The 17643-nt window shown below is 35.8% G+C and overlaps 1 protein-coding gene across 1 annotated transcript in view; it reads left to right on the forward strand.

Annotated features, from left to right (window-relative positions):
- LOC128643485 (uncharacterized) overlaps positions 1–17643 on the forward strand; it is a gene marked incomplete at its 3' end in the record, with an annotated part of 176509 nt that overhangs the window by 135835 nt on the left and 23031 nt on the right. The window contains 1 exon segment of the mRNA XM_053696330.1: positions 5389–5721. Within this exon segment, the coding sequence (XP_053552305.1) occupies positions 5389–5721 (333 nt within the window).

The raw sequence follows: 17643 nt of genomic DNA on the forward strand, positions 1-17643 counted from the left end.
AGGGCCTTTTGCAGGGCATTGCCCCAAAGTAATCAGCTCTTTTACCTTTAAAAAAAAATACAAACAACCCCCCCAACAGTAAAACCCAACACCCATACAACCAACCCCCCTAATAAAATACTAACTAAAAAAACCTAAGCTCCCCATTGCTCTGAAAAGGGCATTTGGATGGGCATTGCCCTTAAAAGGGCAGTTAGCTCTTTTGCAGCCCAAACCCTAACCTAAAAAAAAAAAACACCCAATACACCCTTAAAAAAAACCTAACACTAAACCCTGAAGATCGACTTACCAGGAGGCGTCTTCATCCAAGCCGGGCGAAGTGGTCCTCCAGACGGGCAGAAGTCTTCATCCAAGCCGGGCAGAAGTGGTCCTCCAGATGGGAAGAAGTCTTCATCCAAGCCGGGCAGAAGTGGTCCTCCAGACGGGCAGAAGTCTTCATCCAGACGGCATCTTCTATCTTCATCCATCCAGCACGGAGCGGCTCCATCTTCACGACATCCGACGTAGAGCATCCTCTTCTTCCGACGGACTAACGACGAATGAAGGTGCCTTTAAGTGACATCATCCATATGGCGTCCCTTAGATTCTGATTGGCTAATAGAATTCTATCAGCCAATCGGAATTAAGGTAGAAAAAATCCTATTGGCTGATCCAATCAGCCAATAGGATTGAGCTCGCATTCTATTGGCTGATTCTATTGGCTCAGCGCTGGATGTCTTGAAGATGGAGCCGCTCCGCGCCGGATGGATGAAGATAGAAGATGCCGTCTGGATGAAGACTTCTGCCCGTCTAGAGGACCACTTCTGCCCGGCTTGGATGAAGACTTCTGCCCGTCTGGAGGACCACTTCTGCCTGGCTTGGATGAAGACGTCTCCCGGTAAGTCGATCTTCAGGGGGTTAGTGTTAGTTTTTTTTAAGGGTGTATTGGGTGGGTTTTTTTTTTTAGGTTAGGGTTTGGGCTGCAAGAGAGCTAACTGCCCTTTTAAGGGCAATGCCCATCCAAATGCCCTTTTCAGGGCAATGGGGAGCTTAGGTTTTTTTAGTTAGTATTTTATTTGGGGGGTTGGTTGTGTGGATGGTGGGTTTTACTGTTGGGGGGGTTGTTTGTATTTTTTTTTACAGGTAAAAGAGCTGATTACTTTGGGGCAATGCCCAGCAAATGGCCCTTTTAAGGGCTATTGGGAGTATAGTTTAGGCTAGGGGTTTTTTTTATTTGGGGGGGTTGCTTTTTTATTTTAATAGGGCTATTAGATTAGTGGTAATTAGTTTAAATATCTGTAATTTGTTTATTATTTTCTGTAATTTAGTGGGGGGGGTTGTACTTTAGCTAATTTAATTTTATTTATTTAATAGTATTTAATTTAGTTCATTTATTTAATTATAGTGTAGTGTTATGTGTTATTGTAACTTAGGTTAGGTTTTATTTTACAGTTACTTTTGTATTTATTTTAGCTAGGAAGTTATTAAATACTAAATAACTATTTAATAACTATTCTACCTAGTTAAAATAAATACAAACTTGCATGTAAAATAAAAATAAAACCTAAGCTAGATACAATGTAAATATTAGTTATATTGTAGCTAGCTTAGGGTTTATTTTATTGGTAAGTATTTTGTTTAAAAAAGGAATAATTTAGTTAATGATAGGAATATTTATTTAGATTTATTTAAATTATATTTAAGTAAGGGGGTGTTAGGGCTAGGGTTAGGGTTAAATAAATTGAATATAGTGGCAGCGACGTTGGGGCTGGCAGATTAGGGGTTAATAAATGTAGGTAGGTGGCAGCAATGTTAGGGACGACAGATTAGGGGTTAATAATATTTAACTAGTGTTTGTGAGGCGGGAGTGCGGCGGGTTTAGGGGTTAATATGTTTATTATAGTAGCGGTGACGTTGGGGGCGGCAGATTAGGGGTTAATAAGTGTAGGTAGGTGGTGGCGACATTGGGGGCGGAAGATCAGGGGTTAATAAATATATTGTAGGTGGCGGCGGTGTCCGGAGCGGCAGATTAGTGGTTAATAAGTATAATGAAGGTGTCGTGATGTTGGGGCGGCAGATTAGGGGTTAATAAGTGTAAGATTAAGGGTGTTTAGACCTACAGGCCCATTTATCAAGCTCCGTATGGAGCTTGAAGGGCCGTGTTTCTGGCGAGTCTTCAGACTCGCCAGAAACACAAGTTATGAAGCAGCGGTCTAAAGACCGCTGCTTCATAACCCTGTCCGCCTGCTCTGAGCAGGCGGACAGGAACCGCCGGAAATCAACCCGATCGAATACGATCGGGTTGATTGACAGCTCCCTACTGGCGGCCGATTGGCCGCAAGTCAGCAGGGGGCGGCGTTGCACCAGCAGCTCTTGTGAGCTGCTGGTGCAATGTTAAATGTGGAGAGCGTATTGCTCTCCGCATTTAGCGAGGTCTTGCGGACCTGATCCGCAGTGTCGGATCAGGTCCGCAAGCCCTTTGATAAATGGGCCCCTCAGGGTTCATGTTAGGGTGTTAGGTGTAAACATAAAATGTGTTTCCCCATAGGAATCAATAGGGGTGCGTTACTGAGTTTTACGCTGCTTTTTTGCAGGTGTTAGACTTTTTTTCAGGCGGCTCTTCCCGTTGATTCCTATGGGGAAATCGTGCACAAGCACGTTACACCAGCTCACCGCTGACTTAAGCAGTGCTGGTATTGAAGTGAGATTGGGAGCAAAATTTTGCTCTACGCTCACTTCTTGTCTTTTAACGACGGGTTTGTAAAAAAACGTTATACCAGCGTTGCATGAAAGTGAGCGGTGAGCATAAACTGCTCGTTAGAACCGCATAGCATCTAACGCAAAACTCGTAATCTAGGCGAAAGTAAATAAGCAAGTATATGTCCACAATGTGATAAAGTGATGAGATCTGATTATACCTACAAGCTCAATTCATTTGATTAGGTTGTGGCTTCAAACAACAAAATCAGCTATTTCAAATACACAAATAAACCTTAAAAAACCAATATAGTATACTGTCCCTTTAACTATTTGAAATGCTGCTTAAATGTATGTGTTTGTTAAGGCTTCCAGGGAGTTACGTTGCTTTTTTAGTCAGTGCAAAAGTTGCTGCTCCTGCAATATGTGGCGAGATGAGAATGAAGTAGATTTTCTGAATTCTGCACGCGGAAGTCCTTACGCTGTATAATGGATACCAAATTGAGCGGCTGTTCCATGTTAATCTATGGGGATAAAAAATACGGCAGAAGCGTGAAATATACGTGCGTAACTTGTATGCTACGCCGTATATGTAATACCAAAATCACGGCGGAGAATTTTGCGGGCGACGCTGCATATGTAATGGAGTCCCTGGTATCCTATTAGGCCAATCCGGCCTTGTGTATAATTATTACCGAGTATCTATACACTGAAATAGGGCATGGTGTTTAGAAACTGTGGTCATCTCTATAGATTGATGAATAGGTATGCAAGTAGAATAGACAGATGATAGATATGTGGTACTGTGCAATAAAGACTTTAAATAAACAAGTTATATATATATATATATATTATCCAATTAGCACGTGTTCCAGCACTCCAGCTTCAACTAATAATGAAGCACCTGGGTGCAATCCTCAATGGATTGTAGATAAGAGCTAGGAAAGGGAGGGTGGTGGTGTTGTGTGCGGCTGCAAGTCGCCGTTGTGAGTTGTTCATCTGTCTTGATGAAGGCTTCTATGTAAGCCGAAACGTCGACCTATCCTTATGACTTTCTAACGTTGTTGTTATAAACAATAAACTAACTTTGATGTATATAAATCCTGAGAGTGCCCTCCCTTTCCTAGCTCTTATATATATATATATATATATATATATATATATATATATATATATATATATATATATATATATAAATATATATGTAAAGATAAAAGACAAGCACAACCCAAATCCAAGGTAGTAGAAATACTTTCTTTCATAATCTCACTGCGCACATATATGCACTTACAAGAGGGAAGATTCAAATATGCCTTTAGGTACAGTTCTTGGCTTTGTCTGATCTTTGTTAACTTTTCTAATTCGATCCAAGCCCTCTGTTAGAATGTACCGGATCCAAGGTAAAATGTACTGGCCTGGGTAAGGCAAAAGAGATATCACTCTCCAGCTGACTATACTGGCTTCTCTGACAGCTGGAGAGTGATATCTGTGAATTTGTATTAAGTATATATATATATATATATATATATATATATATATATATATATATATATATATATATATATATATATATATATATATATATATATATATATATATACCAGATAAATAGACAGATAGAGAGACAGACAGACATTGTGCAAGAGAAGAAAGTAAACTAGTATTATCATTTTACCTACAAGTTACTATCTGCCCCAGCAATATCCATTAGGCTATGGACAGAGATGAGTCCCTGTAATGGAGTGGACCTTGTCAGGAAATGTAAAGCACAAACAGAATGATGCAAAATAAAATTTCACTTTTAAACAAAAGTCTTTACTTTCAGTCAGCAGTTCAAGGGTTAAACAACCAGCCTTTTTGTTCTTTAAACAATCGAGCAAAATAAAACAGTACACACACAAAGTCATATGCTTTAGAACAGAAAAACAAACACACAAATTATATAATCCTACAAGTTCTTAGGATAAAGCATTAGGCATTTTAATGCAGGTTAAACAAGACAACTCTCCCAGTGTCTTGCTATTTTGCTGTCTGAGATCCAAATTAATCTAACCTTGCTTGCAACAGTTGCCTTATATAGCTACCTTATATACCCCTCTAACTATCCTCAGCTGTTGCTAATTGGCTTCTTGTTGTCTGCCTGTTAATAATAATAATGTTTTCAGTGGTGAGCTTGCATTGAACCTTACAGCATTTTGTTTTTTTCAGTAAAGAACTTTTTCCTGTAGAGAAATGAACCCTTTCTACAGGGATGAGTTTATACACTCCATCACAGTCCCACTGCTGACACCAGCCCCAGCAACATTTATGAAGGCTGCTGAAGATTTTCAGTGAGCGCTGGGGCTGTGCAATGAGATATTTTAGCTGCTCTGGATGACCTGCACTCTCTGCTTTATTATGTTTAAGGGGAGTCCCCTCCTATTCTAACCATTATACATCCACATGTGTCCCCTATTATATAAGCAAAGTTAGGCAGCAAAAAAAAAAAAAAACTTAAAAACAAATATTTCATGCTCTAATGTGGCGCCCCCTGCAGGGACAGCCTTGGGCAATTGTCTAGTCTTCCTCTATTGTACCACCAGCCCTGTCTACTTAAAAAATCTATTCAGCAGCCTGTGCCATAAATTGTGGGTCTCTGACTTTCTGTTTTGCTTTATTATTACCCTGTAAATTCACACAACACATTCTCACATTTGTTTATTTCTCTGGTAGATTTCATTTGGAAACCAAAGGTGGAAGAAATACGGACACCTCTAATGCTCCATGAGACACCGGTCACCCTGCAATGTAAAATCTCACGGTATTTCCCAGATGCACTGACTGTGATATGGCTGAAAAGAGAAGAAGGAAGCCAGGAATTAACTGAAGTGACCAGACCTGATATTAAGTCACACAGAGATCAGGATAAAACCTACAGCTGCACAGCCAGCCTGACTGTGACCCCAACACTAAGTACAGACCAAGGGGCAGAATATATCTGCAGGGTGCAACATCCTACACTGGTGCAGCCAATAGAGAGAAGCACAGGGAAACTTACTGTAATGGGTAAGTTTATCATTAGAGTTACATGGAAACTTACTGTAATGGGTAAGTTTATCATTAGAGTTACAGAGAAACTTACTGTAATGGGTAAGTTTATCATTAGAGTTACAGGGAAACTTACTGTAATGGGTAAGTTTATCATTAGAGTTACAGAGAAACTTACTGTAATGGGTAAGTTTATCATTAGAGTTACAGGGAAACTTACTGTAATGGGTAAGTTTATCATTAGAGTTACAGGGAACTTACTGTATTGGGTAAGTTTATCATTAGAGTTACAGGGAAACTTACTGTAATGGGTAAGTTTATCATTAGAGTAACAGGGAAACTTACTGTAATGGGTAAGTTTATCATTAGAGTTACAGGGAAACTTACTGTAATGGGTAAGTTTATCATTAGAGTAACAGGGAAACTTACTGTAATGGGTAAGTTTATCATTAGAGTTAAAGGGAAACCTATTGTTATGGGTAAGTTTATCATTAGAGTTACAGGGAAACTTACTGTAATGGGTAAGTTTATTATTAGAGTTACAGGGGAACTTACTGTAATGGGTAAGTTGACCATGAGAGTTACAGGGACACTTACTGTAATGGGTAAGTTTATCATTAGAGTTACAGGGAAACTTACTGTAATGGATAAGTTTATCATTAGAGTTACAAGGAAACTTACTGTAATGGGTAAGTTTATCAGAGTTACTGGGAAACTTATTGTAATGGGTAAGTTTATCATTAGAGTTACTGGGAAACTTACTGTAATGGGTAAGTTTATTATTAGAGTTACAGGGAAACTTACAATAATGGGTAAGTTTATCATTAGAGTTACAGGGAATCTTACTGTAATGGGTAAGTTTATCATTAGAGTTACAGGGGAACTTACTGTAATGGGTAAGTTTATCATTAGAGTTACAGTGGAACTTACTGTATTGGGTAAGTTTATCATTAGAGTTACAGGGGAACTTACTGTAATGGGTAAGTTTATCATTAGAGTAACAGGGAAACTTACTGTAATGGGTAAGTTTATCATTAGAGTTACAGGGAAACTTACTGTAATGGGTAAGTTTATCATTAGAGTAACAGGGAAACTTACTGTAATGGGTAAGTTTATCATTAGAGTTACAGGGAAACCTATTGTTATGGGTAAGTTTATCATTAGAGTTACAGGGAAACTTACTGTAATGGGTAAGTTTATTATTAGAGTTACAGGGGAACTTACTGTAATGGGTAAGTTGACCATGAGAGTTACAGGGACACTTACTGTAATGGGTAAGTTTATCATTAGAGTTACAGGGAAACTTACTGTAATGGATAAGTTTATCATTAGAGTTACAAGGAAACTTACTGTAATGGGTAAGTTTATCAGAGTTACTGGGAAACTTACTGTAATGGGTAAGTTTATCATTAGAGTTACTGGGAAACTTACTGTAATGGGTAAGTTTATTATTAGAGTTACAGGGAAACTTACAATAATGGGTAAGTTTATCATTAGAGTTACAGGGAATCTTACTGTAATGGGTAAGTTTATCATTAGAGTTACAGGGGAACTTACTGTAATGGGTAAGTTTATCATTAGAGTTACAGTGGAACTTACTGTATTGGGTAAGTTTATCATTAGAGTTACAGGGGAACTTACTGTAATGGGTAAGCTTATCATTAGAGTTACAGGGAAACTTACTGTAATGGGTAAGTTTATCATTAGAGTTGCAGGGGAACTTACTGTAATGGGTAAGTTTATCAGAGTTACAGGGAAACTTACTGTAATGGGTAAGTTTATCATTAGAGTTACAGGGAAACTTACTGTAATGGGTGTTTACTATTAGAGTTGCAGGGAAACTTACTGTAATAGGTAAGTTTATCATTAGAGTTACAGCGGAACTTACTGTAATGGGTAAGTTTATCATTAGAGTTATAGGGAAACTTACTGTAATGGGTAAGTTTATCATTAGCGTTACAGGAAACTTACTGAAATAGGTAAGTTTATCATTAGAGTTACAGGGGAACTTACTATAATGGGTACGTTTATCATTAGAGTTACAGGAAACTTACTGAAATGGGTAAGTTTATCATTAGAGTTACAGGGGAACATACTATAATGGGTAAGTTTATCATTAGAGTTACAGGGGAACTTACTATAATGGGTACGTTTATCATTAGAGTTACAGGGGAACTTACTATAATGGGTAAGTTTATCATTAGAGTTACAGGGAAACTTATTGTAATGGGTAAGTTTATCATTAGAGTTACAGGGAAACTTACTGTAATGGGTAAGTTTATCATTAGGGTTAGAGGGAAACTTACTGTAATGGGTAAGTTTATCATCAGAGTTACAGGGAAACTCACTGTAATGGGTACGTTTATTATTAGAGTTACAGGGAAACTTATTGTAATGGGTAAGTTTATCATTAGAGTTACAGGGAATCTTAATGTAATGGGTAAGTCTATCATTAGAGTTACAGGGAAACTTACTGTAATGGATGAATTTATCATTAGATTTACAGGGAAACTTACTGTAATGGGTAAGTTTATCATTAGAGTTACAGGGAAACTTACTGAAATGGGTAAGTTTATCATTAGAGTTACAGGGGAACTTACTGTAATGGGTAAGTTTATCATTAGAGTTACAGGGAAACTTAATGTAATGGGTAAGTTTATCATTAGAGTTACAGGGAAACTTATTGTAATGGGTAAGTTTATCATTAGAGTTACAGGGAAACTTATTGTAATGGGTAAGTTTATCATTAGAGTTACAGGGAAACTTACTGTAATGGGTAAGTTTATCATTAGAGTTACAGGGAAACTTACTGTAATGGGTAAGTTTATCATTAGAGTTACAGGGAAACTTACTGTAATGGGTAAGTTTATCATTAGAGTTACAGGGAAACTTACTGTAATGGGTAAGTTTATCATTAGAGTTACAGTGAAACTTATTGTAATGGGTAAGTTTATCATTAGAGTTACAGGGAAACTTACTGTAATGGGTACGTTTATCATTAGAGTTACAGGGGAACTTACTGTAATGGGTAAGTTTATCATTAGAGTTACAGTGAAACTTATTGTAATGGGTAAGTTTATCATTAGAGTTACAGGGATACTTACTGTAATGGGTAAGTTTATCATTAGAGTTACAGGGAAACTTACTGTAATGGGTAAGTTTATCATTAGAGTTACAGGGAAACTTACTGTAATGGGTAAGTTTATCATTAGAGTTACAGGGACACTTACTGTAATGGGTAAGTCTATCATTAGAGTTACAGGGAAACTTACTGTAATGGGTAAGTTTATCATTAGAGTTACAGGGAAACTTACTGTAATGGTTAAGTTTATCATTAGAGTTACAAGGAAACTTACTGTAATCGGTAAGTTTATCATTAGAAATACAGGGAAACTTACTGTAATGGGTAAGTTTATCATTAGAGTTACAGGGAAACTTCCTGTAATGGGTAAGTTTATCATTAGAGTTACGGGGAAACTTACTGTAATGGGTAAGTTTATCATTAGAAATACAGGGGAACTTACTGTAATGGGTAAGTTTATAATTAGAGTTACAGGGAAACTTACTAAAATGGGTAAGTTTATCATTAGAGTTACAGGGGAACTTACTATAATGGGTAAGTTTATCATTAGAGTTACAGGGAAACTTATTGAAATGGGTAAGTTTATCATTAGAGTTACAGGGAAACTTACTGTAATGGGTAAGTTTATCATTAGGGTTAGAGGGAAACTTACTGTAATGGGTAAGTTTATCATTAGAGTAACAGGGAAACTTACTGTAATGGGTAAGTTTATCATTAGAGTTACAGGGAAACCTATTGTTATGGGTAAGTTTATCATTAGAGTTACAGGGAAACTTACTGTAATGGGTAAGTTTATTATTAGAGTTACAGGGGAACTTACTGTAATGGGTAAGTTGACCATGAGAGTTACAGGGACACTTACTGTAATGGGTAAGTTTATCATTAGAGTTACAGGGAAACTTACTGTAATGGGATAAGTTTATCATTAGAGTTACAAGGAAACTTACTGTAATGGGTAAGTTTATCATAGAGTTACAGGGAAACTTACTGTAATGGGTAAGTTTATCATTAGAGTTACTGGGAAACTTACTGTAATGGGTAAGTTTATTATTAGAGTTACAGGGAAACTTACTGTAATGGGTAAGTTTATCATTAGAGTTACAGGGAATCTTACTGTAATGGGTAAGTTTATCATTAGAGTTACAGGGGAACTTACTGTAATGGGTAAGTTTATCATTAGAGTTACAGTGGAAACTTACTGTATTGGGTAAGTTTATCATTAGAGTTACAGGGGAACTTACTGTAATGGGTAAGTTTATCATTAGAGTTACAGGGAAACTTACTGTAATGGGTAAGTTTATCATTAGAGTTACAGGTGAACTTACTGTAATGGGTAAGTTTATCACTAGAGTTACAGGGAAACTTACTGTAATGGGTAAGTTTATCATTAGAGTTACAGGGAAACTTACTGTAATGGGTAAGTTTACTATTAGAGTTACAGGGAAACTTACTGTAATGGGTAAGTTTATCGCCGCGAATGGGTAAGTTTATCATTAGAGTTACAGGGAAATTTACTGTAATGAATAAGTTTATCATTAGAGTTACAGGGAAACTTACTGAAATAGGGTAAGTTTATCATTAGAGTTACAGGGGAACTTACTATAATGGGTAAGTTTATCATTAGAGTTACAGGGAAACTTACTGTAATGGGTAAGTTTATCATTAGAGTTACAGGGAAACTTACTGTAATGGGTAAGTTTATCATTAGAGTTACAGGGGAACTTACTGTAATGGGTAAGTTTATCATTAGAGTTACAGGGAAACTTACTGTAATGGGTAAGTTTATCATTAGAGTTACAGGGAAACTTATTGTAATGGGTAAGTTTATCATTAGAGTTACAGGGAAACTTACTGTAATGGGTAAGTTTATCATTAGAGTTAGAGGGAAACTTACTGTAATGGGTAAGTTTATCATCAAATTTACAGGGAAACTCACTGTAATGGGTACGTTTATCATTAGAGTTACAGGGAAACTTATTGTAATGGGTAAGTTTATCATTAGAGTTACAGGGAATCTTAATGTAATGGGTAAGTCTTATCATTAGAGTTACAGGGAAAATTACTGTAATGGATGAAGTTTATCATTAGAGTTACAGGGAAACTTACTGTAATGGGTAAGTTTATCATTAGAGTTACAGGGAAACTTACTGAAATGGGTAAGTCTATCATTAGAGTTACAGGGGAACTTACTGTAATGGGTAAGTTTATCATTAGAGTTACAGGGAAACTTAATGTAATGGGTAAGTTTATCATTAGAGTTACAGGGAAACTTATTGTAATGGGTAAGTTTATTATTAGAGTTACAGGGAAACTTATTGTAATGGGTAAGTTTATCATTAGAGTTACAGGGAAACTTACTGTAATGGGTAAGTTTATCATTAGAGTTACAGGGAAACTTACTGTAATGGGTAAGTTTATCATTAGAGTTACAGGGAAACTTACTGTAATGGGTAAGTTTATCATTAGAGTTACAGGGAAACTTACTGTAATGGGTAAGTTTATCATTAGAGTTACAGGGAAACTTACTGTAATGGGTAAGTTTATCATTAGAGTTACAGGGAAACTTACTGTAATGGGTAAGTTTATCATTAGAGTTACAGGGAAACTTATTGTAATGGGTAAGTTTATCATTAGAGTTACAGGGAAACTTACTGTAATGGGTAAGTTTATCATTAGAGTTACAGGGAAACTTACTGTAATGGGTAAGTTTATCATTAGAGTTACAGGGAAACTTACTGTAATGGGTAAGTTTATCATTAGAGTTACAGGGAAACTTACTGTAATGGGTAAGTCTATCATTAGAGTTACAGGGAAACTTACTGTAATGGGTAAGTTTATCATTAGAGTTACAGGGAAACTTACTGTAATGGTTAAGTTTATCATTAGAGTTACAGGGAAACTTACTGTAATCGGTAAGTTTATCATTAGAGTTACAGGGAAACTTACTGTAATCGGTAAGTTTATCATTAGAGTTACAGGGAAACTTACTGTAATGGGTAAGTTTATCATTAGAGTTACGGGGAAACTTACTGTAATGGGTAAGTTTATCATTAGAGTTACAGGGGAACTTACTGTAATGGGTAAGTTTATAATTAGAGTTACAGGGAAACTTATTGTAATGGGTAAGTTTATCATTAGAGTTACAGGGAAACTTACTGTAATGGGTAAGTTTATCATTAGAGTTACAGGGAAACTTACTGTAATGGGTACGTTTATCATTAGAGTTACAGGGAAACTTACTGAAATGGGTAAGTTTATCATTAGAGTTACAGGGGAACTTACTAAAATGGGTAAGTTTATCATTAGAGTTACAGGGGAACTTACTATAATGGGTAAGTTTATCATTAGAGTTACAGGGAAACTTATTGTAATGGGTAAGTTTATCATTAGAGTTACAGGGAAACTTACTGTAATGGGTAAGTTTATCATTAGAGTTAGAGGGAAACTTACTGTAATGGGTAAGTTTATCATTAGAGTTACAGGGAAACTTACTGTAATGGGTACGTTTATCATTAGAGTTACAGGGAAACTTACTGTAATGGGTAAGTTTATCATTAGAGTTACAGGGAAACTTACTGTAATGGGTAAGTTTATCATTAGAGTTACAGGGAAACTTACTGTAATGGGTAAGTTTATCATTAGAGTTACAGGGAAACTTACTGTAATGGGTAAGTTTATCATTAGAGTTACAGGGAAACTTACTGTAATGGGTAAGTTTATCATTAGAGTTACAGGGAAACTTACTGTAATGGGTAAGTTTATCATTAGAGTTACAGGGAAACTTACTGTAATGGGTAAGTTTATCATTAGAGTTACAGGGAAACTTACTGTAATGGGTAAGTTTATCATTAGAGTTACAGGGAAGCTTATTGTAATGGGTAAGTTTATCATTAGAGTTACAGGGAAACTTATTGTAATGGGTAAGTTTATCATTAGAGTTACAGGGAAACTTACTGTAATGGGTAAGTTTATCATTAGAGTTACTGGGAAACTTACTGTAATGGGTAAGTTTATCATTAGAGTTACAGGGGAACTTACTATAATGGGTACGTTTATCATTAGAGTTACAGGAAACTTACTGAAATGGGTAAGTTTATCATTAGAGTTACAGGGGAACATACTATAATGGGTAAGTTTATCATTAGAGTTACAGGGGAACTTACTGTAATGGGTAAGTTTATCATTAGATTTACAGGGAAACTTACTGTAATGGGTAAGTTTATCATTAGAGTTACAGGGAAACTTATTGTAATGGGTAAGTTTATCATTAGAGTTACAGGGAAACTTACTGTAATGGGTAAGTTTATCATTAGAGTTACAGGGAAACTTACTGTAATGGGTAAGTTTATCATCAGAGTTACAGGGAAACTCACTGTAATGGGTACGTTTATTATTAGAGTTACAGGGAAACTTATTGTAATGGGTAAGTTTATCATTAGAGTTACAGGGAATCTTAATGTAATGGGTAAGTCTATCATTAGAGTTACAGGGAAACTTACTGTAATGGATGAATTTATCATTAGATTTACAGGGAAACTTACTGTAATGGGTAAGTTTATCATTAGAGTTACAGGGAAACTTACTGAAATGGGTAAGTCTATCATTAGAGTTACAGGGGAACTTACTGTAATGGGTAAGTTTATCATTAGAGTTACAGGGAAACTTAATGTAATGGGTAAGTTTATCATTAGAGTTACAGGGAAACTTATTGTAATGGGTAAGTTTATCATTAGAGTTACAGGGAAACTTATTGTAATGGGTAAGTTTATCATTAGAGTTACAGGGAAACTTACTGTAATGGGTAAGTTTATCATTAGAGTTACTGGGAAACTTACTGTAATGGGTAAGTTTATCATTAGAGTTACAGGGAAACTTACTGTAATGGGTAAGTTTATCATTAGAGTTACAGGGAAACTTACTGTAATGGGTAAGTTTATCATTAGAGTTACAGTGAAACTTATTGTAATGGGTAAGTTTATCATTAGAGTTACAGGGAAACTTACTGTAATGGGTACGTTTATCATTAGAGTTACAGGGGAACTTACTGTAATGGGTAAGTTTATCATTAGAGTTACAGTGAAACTTATTGTAATGGGTAAGTTTATCATTAGAGTTACAGGGATACTTACTGTAATGGGTAAGTTTATCATTAGAGTTACAGGGAAACTTACTGTAATGGGTAAGTTTATCATTAGAGTTACAGGGAAACTTACTGTAATGGGTAAGTTTATCATTAGAGTTACAGGGACACTTACTGTAATGGGTAAGTCTATCATTAGAGTTACAGGGAAACTTACTGTAATGGGTAAGTTTATCATTAGAGTTACAGGGAAACTTACTGTAATGGTTAAGTTTATCATTAGAGTTACAAGGAAACTTACTGTAATCGGTAAGTTTATCATTAGAAATACAGGGAAACTTACTGTAATGGGTAAGTTTATCATTAGAGTTACAGGGAAACTTCCTGTAATGGGTAAGTTTATCATTAGAGTTACGGGGAAACTTACTGTAATGGGTAAGTTTATCATTAGAAATACAGGGGAACTTACTGTAATGGGTAAGTTTATAATTAGAGTTACAGGGAAACTTATTGTAATGGGTAAGTTTATCATTAGAGTTACAGGAAACTTACTGTTATGGGTAAGTTTATCATTAGAGTTACAGGGAAACTTACTATAATGGGTACGTTTATCATTAGAGTTACAGGAAACTTACTGAAATGGGTAAGTTTATCATTAGAGTTACAGGGGAACTTACTATAATGGGTAAGTTTATCATTAGAGTTACAGGGGAACTTACTATAATGGGTAAGTTTATCATTAGAGTTACAGGGAAACTTATTGTAATGGGTAAGTTTATCATTAGAGTTACAGGGAAACTTACTGTAATGGGTAAGTTTATCATTAGGGTTAGAGGGAAACTTACTGTAATGGGTAAGTTTATCATCAGAGTTACAGGGAAACTCACTGTAATGGGTACGTTTATTATTAGAGTTACAGGGAAACTTATTGTAATGGGTAAGCTTATCATTAGAGTTACAGGGAATCTTAATGTAATGGGTAAGTCTATCATTAGAGTTACAGGGAAACTTACTGTAATGGATGAATTTATCATTAGATTTACAGGGAAACTTACTGTAATGGGTAAGTTTATCATTAGAGTTACAGGGAAACTTACTGTAATGGGTAAGTTTATCATTAGAGTTACAGGGAAACTTACTGAAATGGGTAAGTCTATCATTAGAGTTACAGGGGAACTTACTGTAATGGGTAAGTTTATCATTAGAGTTACAGGGAAACTTAATGTAATGGGTAAGTTTATCATTAGAGTTACAGGGAAACTTATTGTAATGGGTAAGTTTATCATTAGAGTTACAGGGAAACTTATTGTAATGGGTAAGTTTATCATTAGAGTTACAGGGAAACTTACTGTAATGGGTAAGTTTATCATTAGAGTTAGAGGGAAACTTACTGTAATGGGTAAGTTTATCATTAGAGTTACAGGGAAACTTACTGTAATGGGTAAGTTTATCATTAGAGTTACAGGGAAACTTACTGTAATGGGTACGTTTATCATTAGAGTTACAGTGGAACTTACTGTAATGGGTAAGTTTATCATTAGAGTTACAGTGAAACTTATTGTAATGGGTAAGTTTATCATTAGAGTTACAGGGATACTTACTGTAATGGGTAAGTTTATCATTAGAGTTACAGGGAAACTTACTGTAATGGGTAAGTTTATCATTAGAGTTACAGGGAAACTTACTGTAATGGGTAAGTTTATCATTAGAGTTACAGGGACACTTACTGTAATGGGTAAGTCTATCATTAGAGTTACAGGGAAACTTACTGTAATGGGAAGTTTATCATTAGAGTTACAGGGAAACTTACTGTAATGGGTAAGTTTATCATTAGAGTTACAGGGAAACTTACTGTAATGGTTAAGTTTATCATTAAAGTTACAAGGAAACGTAATGTAATGGGTAAGTTTATCATTAGAAATACAGGGAAACTTACTGTAATGGGTAAGTTTATCATTAGAGTTACAGGGAAACTTACTGTAATGGGTAAGTTTATCATTAGAGTTACGGGGAAACTAACTGTAATGGGTAAGTTTATCATTAGAAATACAGGGGAACTTACTGTAATGGGTAAGTTTATAATTAGAGTTACAGGGAAACTTATTGTAATGGGTAAGTTTATCATTAGAGTTACAGGAAACTTACTGTTATGGGTAAGTTTATCATTAGAGTTACAGGGAAACTTATTGTAATGGGTAAGTTTATCATTAGAGTTACAGGGGAACTTACTGTAATGGGTAAGTTTATCATTAGAGTTACAGGGAAACTTACTGTAATGGGTAAGTTTATCATTAGTGTTACAGGGAAACTTACTGTAATGGGTAGGTTTATCATTAGAGTTACATGGAAACTTACTGTAATGGGTAAGTTTATCATTAGAGTTACAGGGAAACTTACTGTAATGGGTAAGTTTATCATTAGAGTTACAGGGACACTTACTGTAATGGTTAAGTCTATCATTAGATTTACAGGGAAACTTACTGTAATGGGTAAGTTTATCATTAGAGTTATAGGGAAACTTACTGTAATGGGTAAGTTTATCATTAGAGTTACAAGGAAACTTACTGTAATGGGTAAGTTTATCATTAGAAATACAGGGAAACTTACTGTAATGGGTAAGTTTATCATTAGAGTTACAGGGAAACTTACTGTAATGGGTAAGTTTATCATTAGAGTTACAGGGAAACTTACTGTAATGGGTAAGTTTATCATTAGAAATACAGGGGAACTTACTGTAATGGGTAAGTTTATAATTAGAGTTACAGGGAAACTTATTGTAATGGGTACGTTTATCATTAGAGTTACAGGAAACTTACTGTTATGGGTAAGTTTTTCATTAGCGTTACAGGGAAACTTATTGTAATGGGTAAGTTTATCATTAGAGTTACAGGGGAACTTACTGTAATGGGTAAGTTTATCATTAGAGTTACAGGGAAACTTACTGTAATGGGTAAGTTTATCATTAGTGTTACAGGGAAACTTACTGTAATGGGTAAGTATATCATTAGAGTTACAGGGAAACTTACTGTAATGGGTAAGTTTATCATTAGAGTTACAGGGAAACTTATTGTAATGGGTAAGTTTATCATTAGAGTCAGAGGTGTAACTAGAAACCACAAAAAATTTGAATTTTTTACATTTAACACAGAAAAAAATCTGAATCAGATTACATGTCTGCAAAAGGAGGTACCCTGTGCCCACAGTCTGTGAGATGGCCTGACCCCCTATTACTGTATATAGTGACACTGTTTAACCCACCAGCACTGTAAATAGTGAGTTAGAGACACAGCCTATAATCTGCCGGTGAGATGGCCGGCCTGCCCCTACCTGCCCCAGTACTTTATAAAGTGACCACAGTAGTCTGTGACATGGTCCAGCCCCCCCCGTACTGTATATAGTGGTACTGTATAGTGATACTGTTTACCCCCCCCCCCCCATGCTGTAGTAACAAGGTCTGTAATTTGCTGGTTCTAAAAACATACACACACACACATACATGCATAAATACACACACAGTCACATACATACATACATACACACATAAACACCAATGGGTAAAACAGAAACACTAACCCCTGTAGTCAGAGACGCTAGTAAAGCATCATGTCACACTCACATGATATCAGTGCAGGCAGTGGCAGGTCAACGTTTTTTATTTAAAAAATATATATATATTTTTTTTTTAAGCTGGGCAGTTGCGCTCTCTGTACGCCCTGTAGTTTCGCCCCTGATTAGAGTTATAGGAAACTTAAAGGACCATAACACCCAAATGTTTAAA

The sequence above is a fragment of the Bombina bombina genome, unplaced genomic scaffold (assembly GCF_027579735.1).
Source record: "Bombina bombina isolate aBomBom1 unplaced genomic scaffold, aBomBom1.pri scaffold_566, whole genome shotgun sequence".
In the NCBI taxonomy this organism is placed as follows: Eukaryota; Metazoa; Chordata; class Amphibia; order Anura; family Bombinatoridae; genus Bombina; species Bombina bombina.